The sequence below is a fragment of the Cimex lectularius genome, unplaced genomic scaffold (genome assembly GCF_000648675.2).
Source record: "Cimex lectularius strain Harlan isolate CLEC.00 unplaced genomic scaffold, Clec_2.1 scaffold392, whole genome shotgun sequence".
In the NCBI taxonomy this organism is placed as follows: Eukaryota; Metazoa; Arthropoda; class Insecta; order Hemiptera; family Cimicidae; genus Cimex; species Cimex lectularius.
In genome coordinates, this window is record NW_019394185.1 from 13,089 (window position 1) to 30,349 (window position 17,261).

General features: G+C 35.3%; 1 protein-coding gene across 21 annotated transcripts in view; it reads right to left on the reverse strand.

Annotated features, from left to right (window-relative positions):
- LOC106667225 overlaps positions 1-17,261 on the reverse strand; it is a 36,278-nt gene that overhangs the window by 10,626 nt on the left and 8,391 nt on the right. Inside the window, exon 1 of one of the 21 annotated variants that reach the window (XM_014395053.2) lies at positions 72-1,172. The exons of the other annotated variants lie outside the window; for them this stretch is intronic. Coding sequence (XP_014250539.1) covers positions 72-188 — 117 coding nt within the window. The 5' untranslated portion in view covers positions 189-1,172. Of the gene's footprint in view, positions 1-71; positions 1,173-17,261 lie in introns of those variants that run through there. 21 annotated transcript variants of the gene reach the window in all.

Genomic DNA, 17,261 nt, shown 5'->3' on the forward strand with positions numbered 1-17,261 from the left:
CGCGACAGGGAGAATCAAACCCACTGGCCAAACCGCCGTCTATTATCGTTAAAAAAGCATTGGAAACTTACGGAGCCGATGACCGCAAATAATCCGGCAATAAATAGGATAAACAAGCTTCTTGCCATTGGAAACGTCAAATTATTTATTGATGGACAAGTTTCCAAAAATATTCCCAACGATTCCATATGACGGTGGGACAAATTAGTGAAACATATGTGTTTGGAAAAAAACAAAGATTTATTTTACGAGTTTTCCGGATAAAAATCGGGCCTATAGTCGAGTTTAATATAATGCCGAAGAAGGTAATAACGAGAAACGGGCGTCGGTAATAAATTCATTTTATCGCTGTAAGCCGCGTGTAGCAGATTAAACGTAACAAGAAGAAGGTAATTAATTTATAGTAGGCTGAGTCATGGCACACTTATTTCCTGAGCCGTAGCTTTGAATTTTACATAAGGACGCAGGTTTGTTGATACTACTCAAGCTGAGGATACTGTTTTGGATTGAAACCTTATTTAGCCTTTATTAATGTTTGTTGCATTCAGCGGTGCCTAATTAGCCGTTGATATACGATCCGTTTTAAAAATACCTACAGACAACACTGTTTTATGGATTTTATTTTCAAAAATCAATATGGTATGCTGAGAAATTAGAATGAGAGAAACACAATCAGAAACTCTTCTGTGGCAGAGGTTTCCACACTATCAATGAGCACTTCAGAACGATAAAAAAAATCCAAGAACCTCCTAACCCAATTTTTAAATGAAAGAGGTAGCAAAATGCACTAACAAACTACGAATCTTAACAGGATTCTTAACAGGACACTACAAACGAAATGGACATCTGAAGATAATTGGCATAACCCTACACGGAAAGTGCAGATTCTGCAAAGAATCCCCAACACACCTGCTAACGAACTGTGGTGCTACACTTTCCCGCAGGAGAAAGTTCTTGGGTACAATGTAACCTTAGAAGAAATTATTAGAACCACTGAAACAGGCCCTACACAAATTCTTAATAAACTGGGACTCATCGGTGTGCTATAAGCAGTATCTCTTGTAGTAGTATAAAGTTCACCGTTACTAATCTTCTACATCTACAACATAAGCAGAACATGATAACAATATTAGCATCGAAGGGATAATTTAAAAAAGTACAAATAACGTTAAAAATTAGATTTCTTATTTAATTATTATTATTATTTAAGCAGTATTTCTGGACGTAACGGAAGCATTTGACCGAGTATGGCATTCCGGCCTCCTCTTTAAGTTAAAATGTATCCTCCCTCATTCCTACTGTCTTATCGTGAAATCCTTCTTCTCGGATCGATGGTTTAAAGTAAGAATTGGCACCGAATTTGCACCTATCACCCCAATCAAAGCTGACGTTCCACAGGAAGTATCCTAGGCCCAATCCTCTACACCATTTAAACTGCTGACATACCCACATATTCAAACACACAAATCACAACCTACGCGGACGACACCGCAATTTTATCAAGAAACTCCAATCCTATTCTAGCAACAAAAACACTCCAACAATACCTGAACCTTATTGCCAATTGGTATATCCTGGCGGATTGGGTTAAACGAACAAAAAATCCAACAAGTTTCCGATCAAACGTCAAACCTGTCCACCAGTGCACATTTACAACAAGATAATACCACCATCGAACCAAGTCCGCTACCTTGGGCTGTACTTAGAAATTAGACTTACTTGGAATCTACATACAAGATTAAATTGGCAAGACCTTGTCAAAAGATATGTACTACTCAGACACCTACTTGGACCAAAATCAAAACTAAGCTAACGGCTTATAAAACACTCATCAGACCTATTTGGACCTACGAGTCGAGCTGTGGGGCTCAGCCGAATCATCCAATATCCAACGAATTCAATATTTTCAATCTAAGTTCTCCGCCGTATCCATTCTATGTCACCAATCAAACGATCCATAAAGTTCTCACAATCCTTTCGTGAAAGATCTTATCCGAACACGCTTCTTCACTTTCCACCCTAACCCACTAGCCCTAACTCTTCCTCAACATCTCACCCTTACAATCCTCCTTTCCGTTTAAAAGGACGATGGCCTAGTGACCTTCTTTCTAACCCACCGAATTAACTTTAACCCCACCCTCAATTAAAATAAAACAGAGTTCCAGCACTGGTTGGTTTCTCTCCCTACTGCCTCCTGGTCTGACAGGTCTCTCAGATTTTTTTATAATTAAACTATTTGCTTAATGTATATTATGCACAGATAGCAATAAATAAAATAATATAAATAACAAAAAATATTATTTACGGTACATAGCGGTGAATTATTAAAAATTAGTTTCCTTTCCAGCTATCACAGTATGAGATGACTAAAACATTTATTGATAAAATGGCAGGTAACTTCAATTTGGACAGACCCTACCAGGTGGTCGTAGGTAAAAGAGATATTTGGCAGATAGTCAACCATGTTCCGGGAAAGTTCTCTGATTTGGTGAGATGATAGATGAAAATGAGTCAGAAAGTATATGTAGGGGTAATAGGACCAAATTACACCCTAGAAAACGTATTGTACTAGTTTAAACTATATTCCAAGCTGAGTTTCATGTTTCTCTGAGCACAAGAGTTGATAAAGAATAATACGAAAGATGTTGGCTTTCAAACAGCTCTAAAGGCACTAAATAATTATGGTTTTATCTAAAAACTAGTCTGAGAGTACCTAATTTGCCTAATGACCCTAGCAGATCATACACGACGGTATAGAAGGAAACGAAAAGGCCAACTAACTCTCTTACTAACATGGTCCGAACCACTAGGCTCAGCGGAATGTGTGCTAAATTGTAAAAATAGCTTCAGAAGAAATCCTTAAACATTGGTTGTAAGACAAGTTAAGAGATTCCTCTCCGTTTTCAACATAAAATCAGGAAAAATAAAAAATCACCAAATCACTACCAATTTTCTCCACAATTCCAATTTCAAAACATCTCACATCGATTATTACGAAGCTAAAAAAATATCTTATATTTTATTCTTGTTGTGTTATTTTATAAATACATTTCAATTTTTTTCTACTTTCCTCTTCAATACAGTTGCATTATAATTTTTTTAGTATATCAACAATTTTATTTCATTATACCAACAAATATATAGTCTTTACTTAATTAATATTGTAAGCTAAAGGATTTTTATTTATACATTTTAACACTCAGTTGTGTAATAATTCTGTATCTTTAATCCTCTATAGCCCCTGATTTATAAAAATTGACATCCATTTTTACTAACATACTTCCCTATAGTTGATAGATTTACGCCGATACACCATTTTAACCAATTTGTCAAAACGATTTACACAAATTTAAATGTGTTTGTGTCGTGTATCGACCCTATGGGGATAATGTGTCTGAAAAATGGTATTTTTTGAAAGATGAAAATGAATAATTATTACATTTATGCGTAACCTGGATAGTCAAAATATAATAATTACGAAAAGTGGATAAAATTGTCGATACTACGTCGCACTACCCTGATAAGATTATGGAAGTTTTTTCTCCAATGACGCTTCCGTGGCACACACACACACACACACACACACACACACACATACAAACAAATCCAGAAACATATATGCACGAAATAAGAACGAAAAAGCTTGCTAGAAAGTTTCATGGGGGAAGAAAAATGACGAACAACCCCTTTATGACCTAGTTGGCTACACTAATCGAACATACAATGGCAACACAGATTTAGAAGCAAAAAACTACACTTTTTTGTTTTAATAACGGTATTGTTAATCTAAAGCTAACATCGCAATTAAATCGTAACAGGAAAAGTAATTTACTCATATACAACGCAGTATACTTTAAAAGTATCAATAAATTAAAAATTAGTATTAATTTTCAGAACTGTGTCACTGAAAATCCATAAGGGTGCTGCCAGAAATTTAATACTCATATTTCTCTGGGAATAATTTCTGACTGATTGCTAATTTTAATTACAATTAATTAAGGTTTTTAGTTGAGATAAAAAAGTCAATGGCACGAGCGGGATTCGAACCCACAATCTTCGGTTAGATACGCTGCTGCTCTACCACTTGAGCTATCGTGACCTCGATCCACTCGGCAACCAACTTCCCATCTCAACCCCACCTTTTGCGTTTTCCCTCCTTTTTGCCATTTTTCAAATGTCGTGTAATCGGATTGGATTCTCGGTGACAATGAAAATGGCCACGGAGAGCTTTAGTGAAGTATACTTCATTTTTATTCGTTAAATTCACTAATTTCGTGGTCCGCTTGACTAATTAATATATTCCAATTAAATAATGGGTCAAGCGGACCACGAAATTAGTGGAACTAATTTTAATGAAATTTGTAGTAATACCAGGGTCAAAAATGTCAGACACGAGTTTTCTTACAACTTGGAAACAAACAAAAAATTAATACATTTTAGAACCTATTACCACAAAAACAAGTTACAGTTTCTTTTGTTTAAAAATGGAATCGTGTAGAAAATTGGTTGTAATTAGTTGATTTTGTATTTTTGTGATGTTTTTATGAGCTGGTAGTTCGACCATAGATTTTTTTAGGTAATATAAATAAATAAAAGTATAGTGAATTTTTATTAATGTTTTGCCTGTCTATTCAACATTGTTTAAATAAATTTTTTAAAAATGCTTTGTACATGTTTTTTTTATCTCAGTATATCAGACATGTTTATCTTAAAGCATTAGAAAAAAAGTTTTCAGTATTTTGAAAAAATTAAAATACCTTACAAAAAATGATAAATGTTCCTTTGTCATAAAAATCAGAAAAGATCCGGCACAAAAAATGTGCGTCTGCTTGTATAGAAAAGGGGCATTTGTTATGAGCTTTCCCGCAGTTAGACCGTAAATTCCAGGCCATACTGTGCACCAGAGGAAAGGTTTAATTGTTAATTGAGAAAAGGCTTTAAGGATTAACTGAAAAGGGGGATTGTTTTCTACCGAAATAACGTCTTCACTTGTTTCAGACGCACAATATTAACTGACTACAACTTGAAGGTTAACACGACAGTGTGATTTAATATATTTCAGGTAGCAAATACATAAATTTACTTTAAAATATTACGACTGGAAAACCGCCAAATGTTGAACGACAAGTGAGAAAATAGAACATTGGAATTGGTCAAACTTAGCAAAGATATAAAGAACAAAATTTATTATAATTTACGCGATTAATGATTCATTTTGACATCCTCTTTACCCTTAAAAACTCAACACAATAGTATATAAAGAGAAAAATGTTTGAGATAACAACTTTCAACCAAATCCGAGTAGTATTCATTTATATCTGACATCTCTTAAAAACAGATGACCCACAAATTAAATTAATTAAAATAAAAATAAATAATATAAACTAAAATAAATAAATAATAATAATAAAATATAAATAAATACAAGTTTTAAAAGGTTGTGAATGAATGAATGAATGATAAATGAATGAATGAAAATAAAAAATGATAAACATAGAGGTAGCTCAAGGGGGCAGAGAACACAATCTCTTTCCTGAACCTGAATAGGAACAACCTAATTAGAAAACCCAAGATATTTACGATCATTTATTTTCAATTCCTGATTTCCCTTTAGTGATCGTCAGTTAAAATTGTTTTGTTCACTTCAATTTATTTTATTTTACAAAAAAAATTAAGTGTATTTTGTTTTGAGTTTACTAAATACGATCAATAAAAACATATTATTTTGTTTCTGATAATTAACACCGTATTATTCAAATTGTAATAAAAAACTTTATTTTATTTTAATTCCTAAAGTATACTTATTTGAATTAATTGTGCATTCCACAACTTTAATAAAACAAAACATTTGTTTATTTTACACTATTTCATTAGAAGTATCTTTGTTAATTAACCTAATTATTTTACTGAAAAATAATAAAATATAAAAGGAAAATTAAAATTTGTTCGTTTAAAAAATACCTCTGGGGAATGTGAAACTAACTTGTTGGGCCTAAGCTTAAAGGAACGAATTTTTAAATTTCACAGATTCACGGATAGGTGACATACATACTTTCATTCACGTAATGGATCTTAAGCCTCTATGCTGTGATTTTTTTTTCTCAAAGAACTTCTTTGACTAACTTTATTAACAAAGTAGAAGGGCTTCATACATCACCATACACGCTGACGATTAAGGTTGTCCATCGCTTTTAGACGACAGGTCGTCAAAGGACAAAGATTATTACAGCGTTGCGTTATTACATGCTGTCGCTAGAAGCAGGGAAGGTAAATACATAAAAAAACATGGAAGAACATGCAATAATATAGTTGAAAATATAATGATTTCGAACGGATTGAAAACATTGGTGCTAAAATACAAAAATAATAACAACGATAAACTACGTTTAAGTAGTAACAAATTAAAATACTTTAGATATTTATAAAAGACAGAGCAAAAAAAAAAATATTGCTGACAACATGAAATATAGTTATTCCACTTGAACCACTGTATGGATAAAATCATTGTTTATGTGTATGGGTGTTTTTTCTTACCACAAGTAAATGTTTGAGTTTCTTGGAATTAATTTTACCAGCTCCTCTTCAGATTAAGATTTTTAAATTTACTGACAGTTTGTTATTAACTCAATTAAAATAAAAAGCTTGTTATTTTATTGAAAACTAGTTTCACTACTCTTTAGCTATATGAGGTTAAAGTCAATTGTCTTTATGTAATCAATAAATTTTCGTTGAAAGTTTTTAACTAGAAAACAAACAGTATATTGCGATAATCCTTCCTACCGTCCTCTCATGAAGCAGGCAACTGAACACAAAATGTTTTAAGTTTACATTTCCGATAAATTGCTATGAGATGTGGAGTTCATTTATTTTCCAGAACGACAGCTTATGAGCTTTCGTAACCACACTCCCGACACATTCCTCAATTTGTAAAGGCCCGTTCAAAATCTAAAGTGTTTCAAAAAATGCTTGGTTGGTGGCAGACAATTTTGACAATGCCAGATCATCACTTGACCGAGCAATGTGATGTAAATGTTTCGCGGTGATAGATGATAATGAAATCTCTTTCAACTGGGTGAGAGAACTCAGAAATAATCTTGCTTATTGGGCATATTTTGGGCTGAAGAGTTTAAATTATTTGTGAAAAGTTATGACAATTTGTTTGATTCATTTAAAAATAATCTTATTAGTGCAGATGTAAAGTCTTGAACAGCCTGTATAATACCTATTAATCTATATGTAACTTTAAATAAAATGAGATATATTTCAGTAGTAGTATTTATTTCCAAGTACGACATACTTTACTTTCGAATTCCCCTCGTGACACTGACTTTTTTATCTCAACCAATACCTTACATGGAGGTTAATTAATTGAAATTAATATATACATCAACAATTAAGGCTTAAGGATGTAACAATTGCACAGCCAAAATATTTGAAGTATTTATTCTAACAGATTTTTTGAAACTTAAATTTGGATAAAATGTGTACTTTATGTACTTCTTAGGCTTATAATATAAAGTGGAAGGTTTATGGGCCGACAAACAGCTGAGGTCATCGCCGGCCCCTCTCGCGTGTATTCCTTCTATTTCTTGTCTTTCTCGCGTATTTTATATTGAACTGCAGCCATTTGAGCATCTCAATCTGGTTACTGACTCTCTGCTTTTACTTGTATATTACGTCGTTATTTTAAAATGCTAGCCTCTTGTTAGTACCTCAGGTTGTCAATTTAAAAATAGATACACAACATACAATACATAACATATATATCGCCACAAACATAGAAGTCTGGTCACATTCACTCCCCCAGAGTACTCGATATTCCTCGGGGCGGGGTTGAACCCACTCCATTCGCGCTAATAACTTACTTTTACTCTCCAGACGTCACACACTCACCCCAGAGTACTCGATATTCCTCGGGGCGGGGTAAATAACCCCTTCCTTTCATGCTTAAATTACATTCATTCCAACAGAGTAAAATATAAACAACATACAATACTAACATAAAAGTCTGGTCACATTCACTCCCCCAGAGTACTCGATATTCCTCGGGGCGGGGTCGAACCCACTCCATTCGCGCTAATAACTTACTTTTGCTCCCCAGACATCACACACTCACCCCAGAGTACTCGATATTCCTCGGGGCGAGGTAAATAACCCCTTCCATTCACGCAAATAAATTACATTCATCCTAGTGTATTAACATAAACACCACACAAACACGACACAGAAACTTCAGACACAACACAAGCACAGCACAAACACACATAAACTATATACATTTGAAAATCCCTACAGCCCTGAGGTACCGGTACAGCGATTTGTGCCCGATGCCGTGCCCCAAGACTACGCACAGGTCCGATGATATTCCAAAATATTGCCTATAAACGTCGAGCCTTCTACAATTGAAAAGGTGCTCGACTGTTACGCTCTCCTTGCATAATGGGCACCTTTGCAGTCGCTTTCCTGCTAGAAGGTGCCCGTGCGTAATTCTTGTATGACCTATGCGTAGTCTTGTCAGTATGACCTTTTCCCTTTTTGACCCATTTTCCGTGAACCAGGGACCGACGTCTTTCTTAACCTGCAACAGTTTGGCAGGGTTATTCCTATTTTTACGAGCCCAGCGGTTTTTCCATTCTTCTTTTATCGTATTTGAAATTACTAACTTGAGATCCGCTGGGCGTATTGGTTGGGAAGCGTCGTGAGGTCCTCTGGCTGCTTCTGTGGCAGCCCTGTCTGCTTCTTCGTTCCCGTCAATCACTATGTGGCCGGGAACCCACACCAACACGACCTTCTTCCCAACTGTGTCGATCCCTTTTAATTGTTGTTTTATTTTGTTTACTAATGTCCACGGAGCTTCTTCTCCTGAGCTTCTGCACCCCACTGAGCGAATCGGTATAAATTACAAATGATTCTTGACGCTGACTTTTTATTATGCTGAGTGCGAGGGATATGGCATATAGTTCCGCCGTGTACACGCTTGCGGCGGGAGGGAGTGACAATTTTTTTGTTTCTCCCTCCGTGTACACGGCACACCCCACGCCCTCTGCCGTTTTTGACCCGTATGTGAAGAGATGTATTGTGGGAGTTGAAGTCTCCTAATATCAGGCAGGGACGGGGTAGTTGATCTATTAGTCTTTTAATTTCTGTATGGTGCCACCTTCTATCTGAGAGGTAGATATTCCATAAGATCAACTCCAATGGAGTTTTTATTTTTATTGCGATCGCTTGTATTTCAGTATTTAACGCCAATTTGACGTATTTGAATTTTTCGTTTAAGTATAGCGCTACTCCACCATGCGCCCTTCCACCGGGTTCGGGTTGGATTTCCTTGCTTACACAGGAAAAACCCCGCAGGTGATATTTCTTCCCGGGTCGAAGGTTAGTTTCCTGTAGCACTATTACCATTGGTTGTTTATATCTAATTATTCGTTGTAATCCTTATTCATTATTTTTTAACCCTCTCACGTTCCATTGCAAAATGTTTTCGTTCATCATTATTGTTAAAAGTACAAATTATTGTAACTGGTCGGTCTATGGCATGAGTCATGTCTCTATTGATTGTTTTTTTGTTGTTGCTTGTTTAGGTGGCTTGCGGTGTTTTCCCTTGGGCCACCCTTTCTTGTTTTTCTTTTTAACCTCCTGGAAATCTTCCGAGTCGACCGAGGTAGTCGACTCGGTCCCGGCGTCCCTCAACCTCCACTCCCCAAGCTTTGTGACGTTCTCCGGATTTACTCCGGGAGGCATCTGCTCGAGAGAGGGAGACGAGGGACCCGAGATGCCTCCAGGGGTCATTATTGGTGGAGTGATAGTCGACGGCGAGGCCGCCGTCTGTAAAGAGGTCGTTAGACCTTCTGTTTTATCTCCTCCGCTCATTGGCGGAGGTTTATTTGATCCTCCCTTCAGTTTTAAAGGAAGGTTTGGGGGTGCCGTAACACCCTCCACTGGTTTTACCCCGTCTTTAGGTCGTGGAGGGGCACCAGTGGAACCCCGGAAGGTGTATATTGGTGGGGATGGCTCAGTTTGGACGGCCATCTCCACGGTCGAACCTTTTTTTGGTGCCGACTGTCCGGCAGCCCTCGCATAGCTCATATTTGGCCGTGAAAACGCTGAGCTGCGGACTAGAGCTCTTGCTTCGACATGACTCATGCCTTTTTCTGCCTTTAACCTCTGTATTTCTCTTTCCTCTTTTAGTATTGGGCACGCACTGGACCTTGCATGGTGCGGCCCATCACAATTTACACACCTCGGCGGATCATGGCCGTCCTTCGTGCACCGGCACGCCACACGAGCAAATCGTGTTCTGGCTTCTACATCGAAGTGCTGTGTGGCCAAACTTTAAGCATTTGAAGCATCTCATTGGAGCCGGTACAAAAGGACGGACCAAGAATCTTTGGTATATAGCCCGTACTTCTCTCGGCATCTCTGGTCTGTCAAATGTTAATATGAGAGACGCTTTATTTATGAGACCCCTGTCCGTTTTTCGTTTTATTCTTTTTACTTCAATCACCCCCTGGCTTGACAATTCTTCTTTGATTTCCTCCTCAGAGCATATTAGTAAATCTCGTGCTGAGATTACGTCCTGGGAGGAATTCAGCTTTCTGTGGGGGGACGTTATAACTGGGGTTGCGCCGAGGTGTTTAGTCTCCATGACTATTTTGGCCTGCAGAGAGTCAGTAACCTCTATACTCAGGATTTCAGATGACAATTTCTTTAGATTCTTAACTTTTCCCATTTGTTGGTTGACTACACGGCAGATCTGGATGGGGGAGTCATCTTTAAAATCCACCTCTTTTTTTCCATGATCCAGTATCTTGGGAAATTCTTTCTCATCTGGTCTTCATTATCACTTCCGCTCTTTTCTTTTCTCATTCTTTTCCTTTTTTGGACTCCGGCTCAAATGGCTGCAGTGTCCTCACTAATTCCATGTTACCTTTTCCGTTCCTAGCAGTTTCCATACGTTGGGTGGCTCTGCTCTCTCCACCAACTCCAACGGGGCCCGAGGGAATGACGCCGAGGGTGGCCTGTGCCCTCGACGTCACCGGCATTTCGCCTTCCGGATATACGGCGTTTTTTTTGGTTTTTTTTTTGTAGTTTTCGGAGCTTGTTGGTTTTAGGCCAGGGGGAAGCTACCCACCCTGGCCATAGCCGATTAGTGGGGCTGCCACTAAAGGTGAACCAGCACACCTCCCCCTCCTTAAAGCCTGGGACGCCGGGAGAAGGAATATGGAGGAGGTTAGTGTTGGGGAAGGGGTTGTTATAGGAATGGAAGGTTAGATAATGATGTTAGTAAGGGGATGAAGTGTTACGGAAGGCCACCATGTACAGGAGGGATATTGGACGCAGTTTAACCTCTTGCCCAGGAGGAGGCTTATAATAACTTTACACTTTTTAATTAACTGCTCTGTCGACTTATTTTACATCAAAATATTTCTTTCATTTAGACTTAGAAAACGTGATATTTTTAATAGACATACTTTCTGCTGACGATAAACAAAATAAATATGTTCTCCATAAAAAGCTATAAAGAGTCTCATCAAAGCTAAATGTCATTTGATTTTTTTTTTACTACTTCACATATACACAAACACATTTAATATATTTTCAATGTAATGTTAGTCTTATTTGTATGTCGTATTTATGTTTGCTTAATTTACATAATATGTTGTATTAAACCATCTCCCTCTGTATTCCATTATTAGCTAAAACAAGGTAATTATAAATAAATAATCTTTCCAAAAATGTTATAGTATCTGCTTCATCCTGAGTCCCTCTTTTCAAGTGTTATTACTTCCATAAATGATCTCCGAATAATCCAAAGCAAGAACTGATCAAAGTCGGCCTGTTTTGCATAACGGCTTCCTCATTATTCTTATTTTTAGCATGTGTTTTCCCCTATTGTAAATCCATCCTTCAATTCCAAAGCCAGGAGTGCTCTTCCAAGACTACAATCAACAAGCGAATTGTTGTACTTAATAATCAAATAAAATAAGGAATTGTTTCCTAATTAAGTTTGTAATGGGCTTTTAATGCTTAATTATGCACAATTTTTTTATTACTCACATCAGGCATTAGCGAAAAAGTTAATTACTTTTGAAGTCAGACATACAAGATTTTGTTTGAAATGTGCTATTTTGATTAAATAAATAATATAACAGTATGTCCATTTTAAAAGTTAACTTTTGTTTGTTTTCTAAAAAAAATTTCTTTAAGAAAATTTCCCTAAAAAATCATACAACATTATCATTTATCTGGCCAAAAAACGAAACTATAATAAATCACAATAAGGTATAGAAACAATTTATGGTTTTATTTTATAATAATTTGCTTGGAACATATACATAATATCCACTAGTATTTTTTGTAATGAAAAATTGTTGTGGCATCAAAAATCACATTGTATGATAATTCCAATGGTTACCTTTGTACTATTTTGACTCCCACAAGAAGATTAAAAGGACTTCTTAATTAAGTGAATTCCGAATTTAACGGCTGATTCAGGGATAACTTTTATTTTATGTTAGGGAATTTCAAACATGCTTTAATTAAACTTCAAATAGTTTCATCTAGATAGTTAGGGAAGAGATATTGAAGTTTAATTAGAGCCTTCGCAAATATTTTACCTTTACAAACCTGACCTTAAATTCAAACCAAACCATTTTCCTAGTTCAACGAACTCTTGCTGTAGAATTTTATCGACAGACGTTTTTTAGGTATCATGCCAAAGAAAATTAAATAATTGCCGTTTTATAGATAAAATAATTATAATTTCTCATTGCAGGTTATTTAAAAAAAATTTGTATGGCCGTTGCATTTTCATAAACATATAAATAGGACTTGACTAACAAAATAGAATGCAGATGTACTAGTGAAGGGGAAAAATTCCCTAAATTTATTCGAAAATTCTTCGGCGTGGGCATTGTAACTAATGCGTGGAAAAAGTGTGCCTGTCCAATTTTCTCCATGCATTTTTTAATGAAATAAGTACAATTTGTGATGTAGCTAATGGTGGAATTTTTGAACGTTATATTTCCTAACTATTACGTTTCATATTATCAACACATACACCCAATAATGAAAGATGGCCCCGCAGACTATAAGAAGATATCGAGTTCAATTTTTGTCAAATTTTGCCAGATCTTATGAAGAAATTACTAATTAATTGGAGTATAAGATATTTTATTTTTTGTGCCAAGTTCAAATAAATGGTAATCGAAGTTATTATTGGTTCTTCTTCTCGTAAAGAAACAATAGTCGAATCCGATTAACATCCGTCAGTACCTCGGGGCATCCGGGCCAGTTCGGCTAAAAACCTTCTTCCTTAAAGAGGGCCGTTAAGCTTGAGATATTCTAATGCAAGTCCGGACATTACCGGCTTTTATCAGGGCCAATAACTTAGACAATATTCCCGCCCCCTTCATCAATATTCCGCCCCCGCCCCTGCCGGCAAGCCTGCAGGTACTTACTTATCGTTACATTGCTTTGGAAACTCGCGTTCCCCCCGCCAAAAAGCCGACCAATAAACATGATCGTGGTTTTCAAATTATCCACAATGGATTATCTTGTAGTTGTCACATCCAGTAGAAGGTAATAAGGTTGTAAGGCCTCCGTGACTAAACTTTTTCACGGTTTATCAAGCGTAACGAAAACAAATTTTCAAAATTATTTTTCATGTCTTGATCGTTATTAATTGTGTGATCATATTAAAAACACACATAACCGTGTGCTTTCGTAGTTTCATTTAATAAGATATTTTAATTTTTTTTCATAATACACAAATATGCTCTTTAGCCTGAAACCCTAGACAAGAAACATATTTTAATAAAGGCACCTTCATAATATATTCACTTTTGTAAATTAAAACGCTACGTTAATTTATTTTGGCATTTGACATATTCTCTGTAATTTATTATCCAGTTGCTAGGGGCGAAGAACGTATAATGAGGACTAAAAAATGTTGATTAAAAAACTATCGTGTTACACTAAAAAATAATTATACATGATGCAATTTTATAGCGACAACATTGTCAGGACGATACAATGGAATACTTATAACGACTCATGATTCAAGGAACGCTGATCATTTTGATATCTTTCTAAATTAGGAATCTCTCTATATGATGTTTTATATTACCCGGTCTTACTTTTTAGCCACTTATTCACTCCCTCCCTATCTCTCTCACTCTCTCCCCCTCCCTCGCACTCTCTCTCTCTCTCTCTCTATCTATCTATCTATCTATCTATACCTCTATCTCTTCTCTTTTCATTATCTATATATCCATACCTCTATCTCTTCCTATTTCGTTCTCCCTCACTCTATTTCTCTCTCTCTCTCTCTCTCTCTCTCTCTCTCTCTCTCTCTCTCTCTCTCTCTCTTCTCTCTCTCTCTCTATCTATCTATCTATCTATCTATCTATCTATCTATTTAATCTATCTGTCCATCAATCTATCTACCTATCTATCTATCTATCTATCTATCTATCTATCTATCTATACCTCTATCTCTCCCCTTTTCATTATCTATCTATCCATACCTCTATGTCTTCCCATTTCGTTCTCTCTCTCTCTCTATCTCTATCTTTCTCTCTCTCTCTCTCTCTCTCTCTCTCACTCTCTCTCCCTCTATTTATCTATCTATCTATCTATCTATCTATCTATCTATCTATCTATCTATCTAATCTATCTATCTATCTATCCATCTATCTATCTATCTATATATATCTGTCTATCAATCCATCTATACCTCTAACTCTTCCATTTTCATTCTCTCCCTCTTTCTCTCTCTATCTATCTATCTATCTATCTATCTATCTTTTTCTCTCTCTCTCTCTCTATCTATCTATCTATCTATCTATCTATCTATCTATCTAATCTATCTTTCTCTCTCTCTCTCACTCTCTCTCTCTCTCTCTCTCTCTCTATATATATAATCAANATATCTGCCTATCAATCTATCTATACCTCTAACTCTTCCCTTTTCATTCTCTCCCTCTTTCCCTTTCTCTCTCTCTCTCTCTCTCTCTCTCTCTCTCTCTCTATCTATCTATCTATCTCTATCTCTCTCTCTCTCACTCTCTCTCTCTCTTTCTCTCTCTTTCTTTCTCTCTCTCTCCCTCCCTCTCTCTTTAAATAACTTATTTATTGATGACTATCAGTTAAAAACTGAAAAAATGCTTTAAAACGTTAGGGTTATACATATATCATTATTTGTTGTGTGGCAAAATCAAATTGAATTAATAATTCGAAAAATAGGAACTGGAACTATGATAATAAAGGAAACTCATTTTGTTTCTAATAAATTAATATTCATGTAATAATAAATTAATTTTCATACAAAAATTAGCCTAAGTGGTACAACCGATAAAATCATTATTCAAAGGCATCACACAAAACCATACCGCAATTTATTGATTGTAAAAGCCATTTCTTACTTCATAATTTGCCTTCAGAAATTAAGAAATGTAAAAAAATTACCTCCATTTAAAAATGCCTATAAGTTAAATATTTTGGAAAAACATGTCCTATGTGGTACGTAGATTATACCACGTGTTCCTTGGAAAATATATTATTGTCATATTTTATATTCTAAAATCAAAACGTTTTTCTATTATATTTTATCAACTTCTCGATTTTTAATTATCTATCTTTTATTTTTTAATTCAACAACAATTTTTTTAATTTAAAATTTCTTCTTTTGCACAATTTTTTTAAAGAATTTATATTTAGTGTTTAATTGTTTTTCTTTTCTGCGTATATCATAAATTTTATTTTATATTGTTCAGGCAGTGAAAAATAAGTTAATATTATTTAAAATCACATTGTAAAAACATATACAATCTATTAAAATAAGTATGTACATTAATTATATCCTTGTTAGATATTAAAAAGGTTCACGAGGCCTAACTTTGCATATCTAACATATCAATCAATTAATCTCTCTAATACTCTTTCCCTTGCTTCATTTGTAAGTTAATTGGGAAGTACAAGTATATAATAATCTTTGAATGCTTAATCAAGAAGCAGTTATTTTCTCTCTCATCCTGATGGTATTTTACATAAAAGTTGTCTGCATTTATAACTTATATGTTACTTAAATTGCTTTTATGCGGTGATGCTGTGTTAAATTCAAACTGTTGCCAGAGAAACTATTCCAACCGTAGAAACTAATCTTCCACCGGCGTATATTTGCATGGGCCGCAGTTTTGCCAGCTTGTAAACGTGAGGAGGCGTGAATTGTAAGTCGGTGCGGTGGCTATTCAGCAGCGAGGCCGAGGGCTAAATAGGAGTCGATGTTGCAGTTTTCGACTCCATCCCGGTAATGGTGGCCGTTAAAGTCGGTTTCCCTTTCGGACCCGTTGAAGTTGGCTGATAAATCATAACCAGGGGACATCCTCGCTAAGGTCTCAAGAACGGGGTGGAAGTGGGAAAGTTGCCAGTGTCAAGCACATGGTCCCTCTCCAGCATTGGCCAGCCTGGCACATTAACGTCTCACTTTGCTATATCCAGGCCATGAAAACTCATTGAAAATACTACGAAGGAAGACAAAACACATGTATGTCTGATGTTTTATGTAATGAAGTAACTATATCAAATTATTATTATTCACATTATAGTAGACTCATAATCGTATTTACAGGTATATTAACATCTTAATGTATAAATCTTTCAATATCTTTCCAATATTTTATACTTTAAAATTGAATTTCAATTTTTATTTGATTTGAACAGCCCTGGTAAATAGCTTTCAAGCTAAAGATATATTTTCATTGTTCAGTAAAAAATAAAAGAATTACTATTATCGTGCAAACATCAAAAATAAATGGGTAATAGTACAATTCAGAGTAAGTTATGCTCTTGTGTCAATTTTAAATTTTTAATATCAACTCTTAAATAATGAGCATACCGGCTTAAGAGGATTGCATTTTAATTGATTCATTAATCAAAATGGCTACTGTGTTTCTCAATTTTGGTTTATCTATTGAAATTTATAATGCTACCGTTGCAGATAGATTAGTTTTCCGAGTAAACGAAATAAAATATAATGGCTATATAGAAAAACAAATTCAACAACTTGTACTGGCAATTATCGTACTTTCTGTTTGTTAACTTTCTAAGTAATTATGCCGAAAGTAAAAAGAAAATTTTTAGCACTATTATAATTTCAGAAACAAAAACCTCGTTTTTTAGTTGTTTTAATTATTTACTCTTTCACAGCAAAACCTTAAAAAGGAACAAACAGACTTATTCACGAGATTAAAATTTAA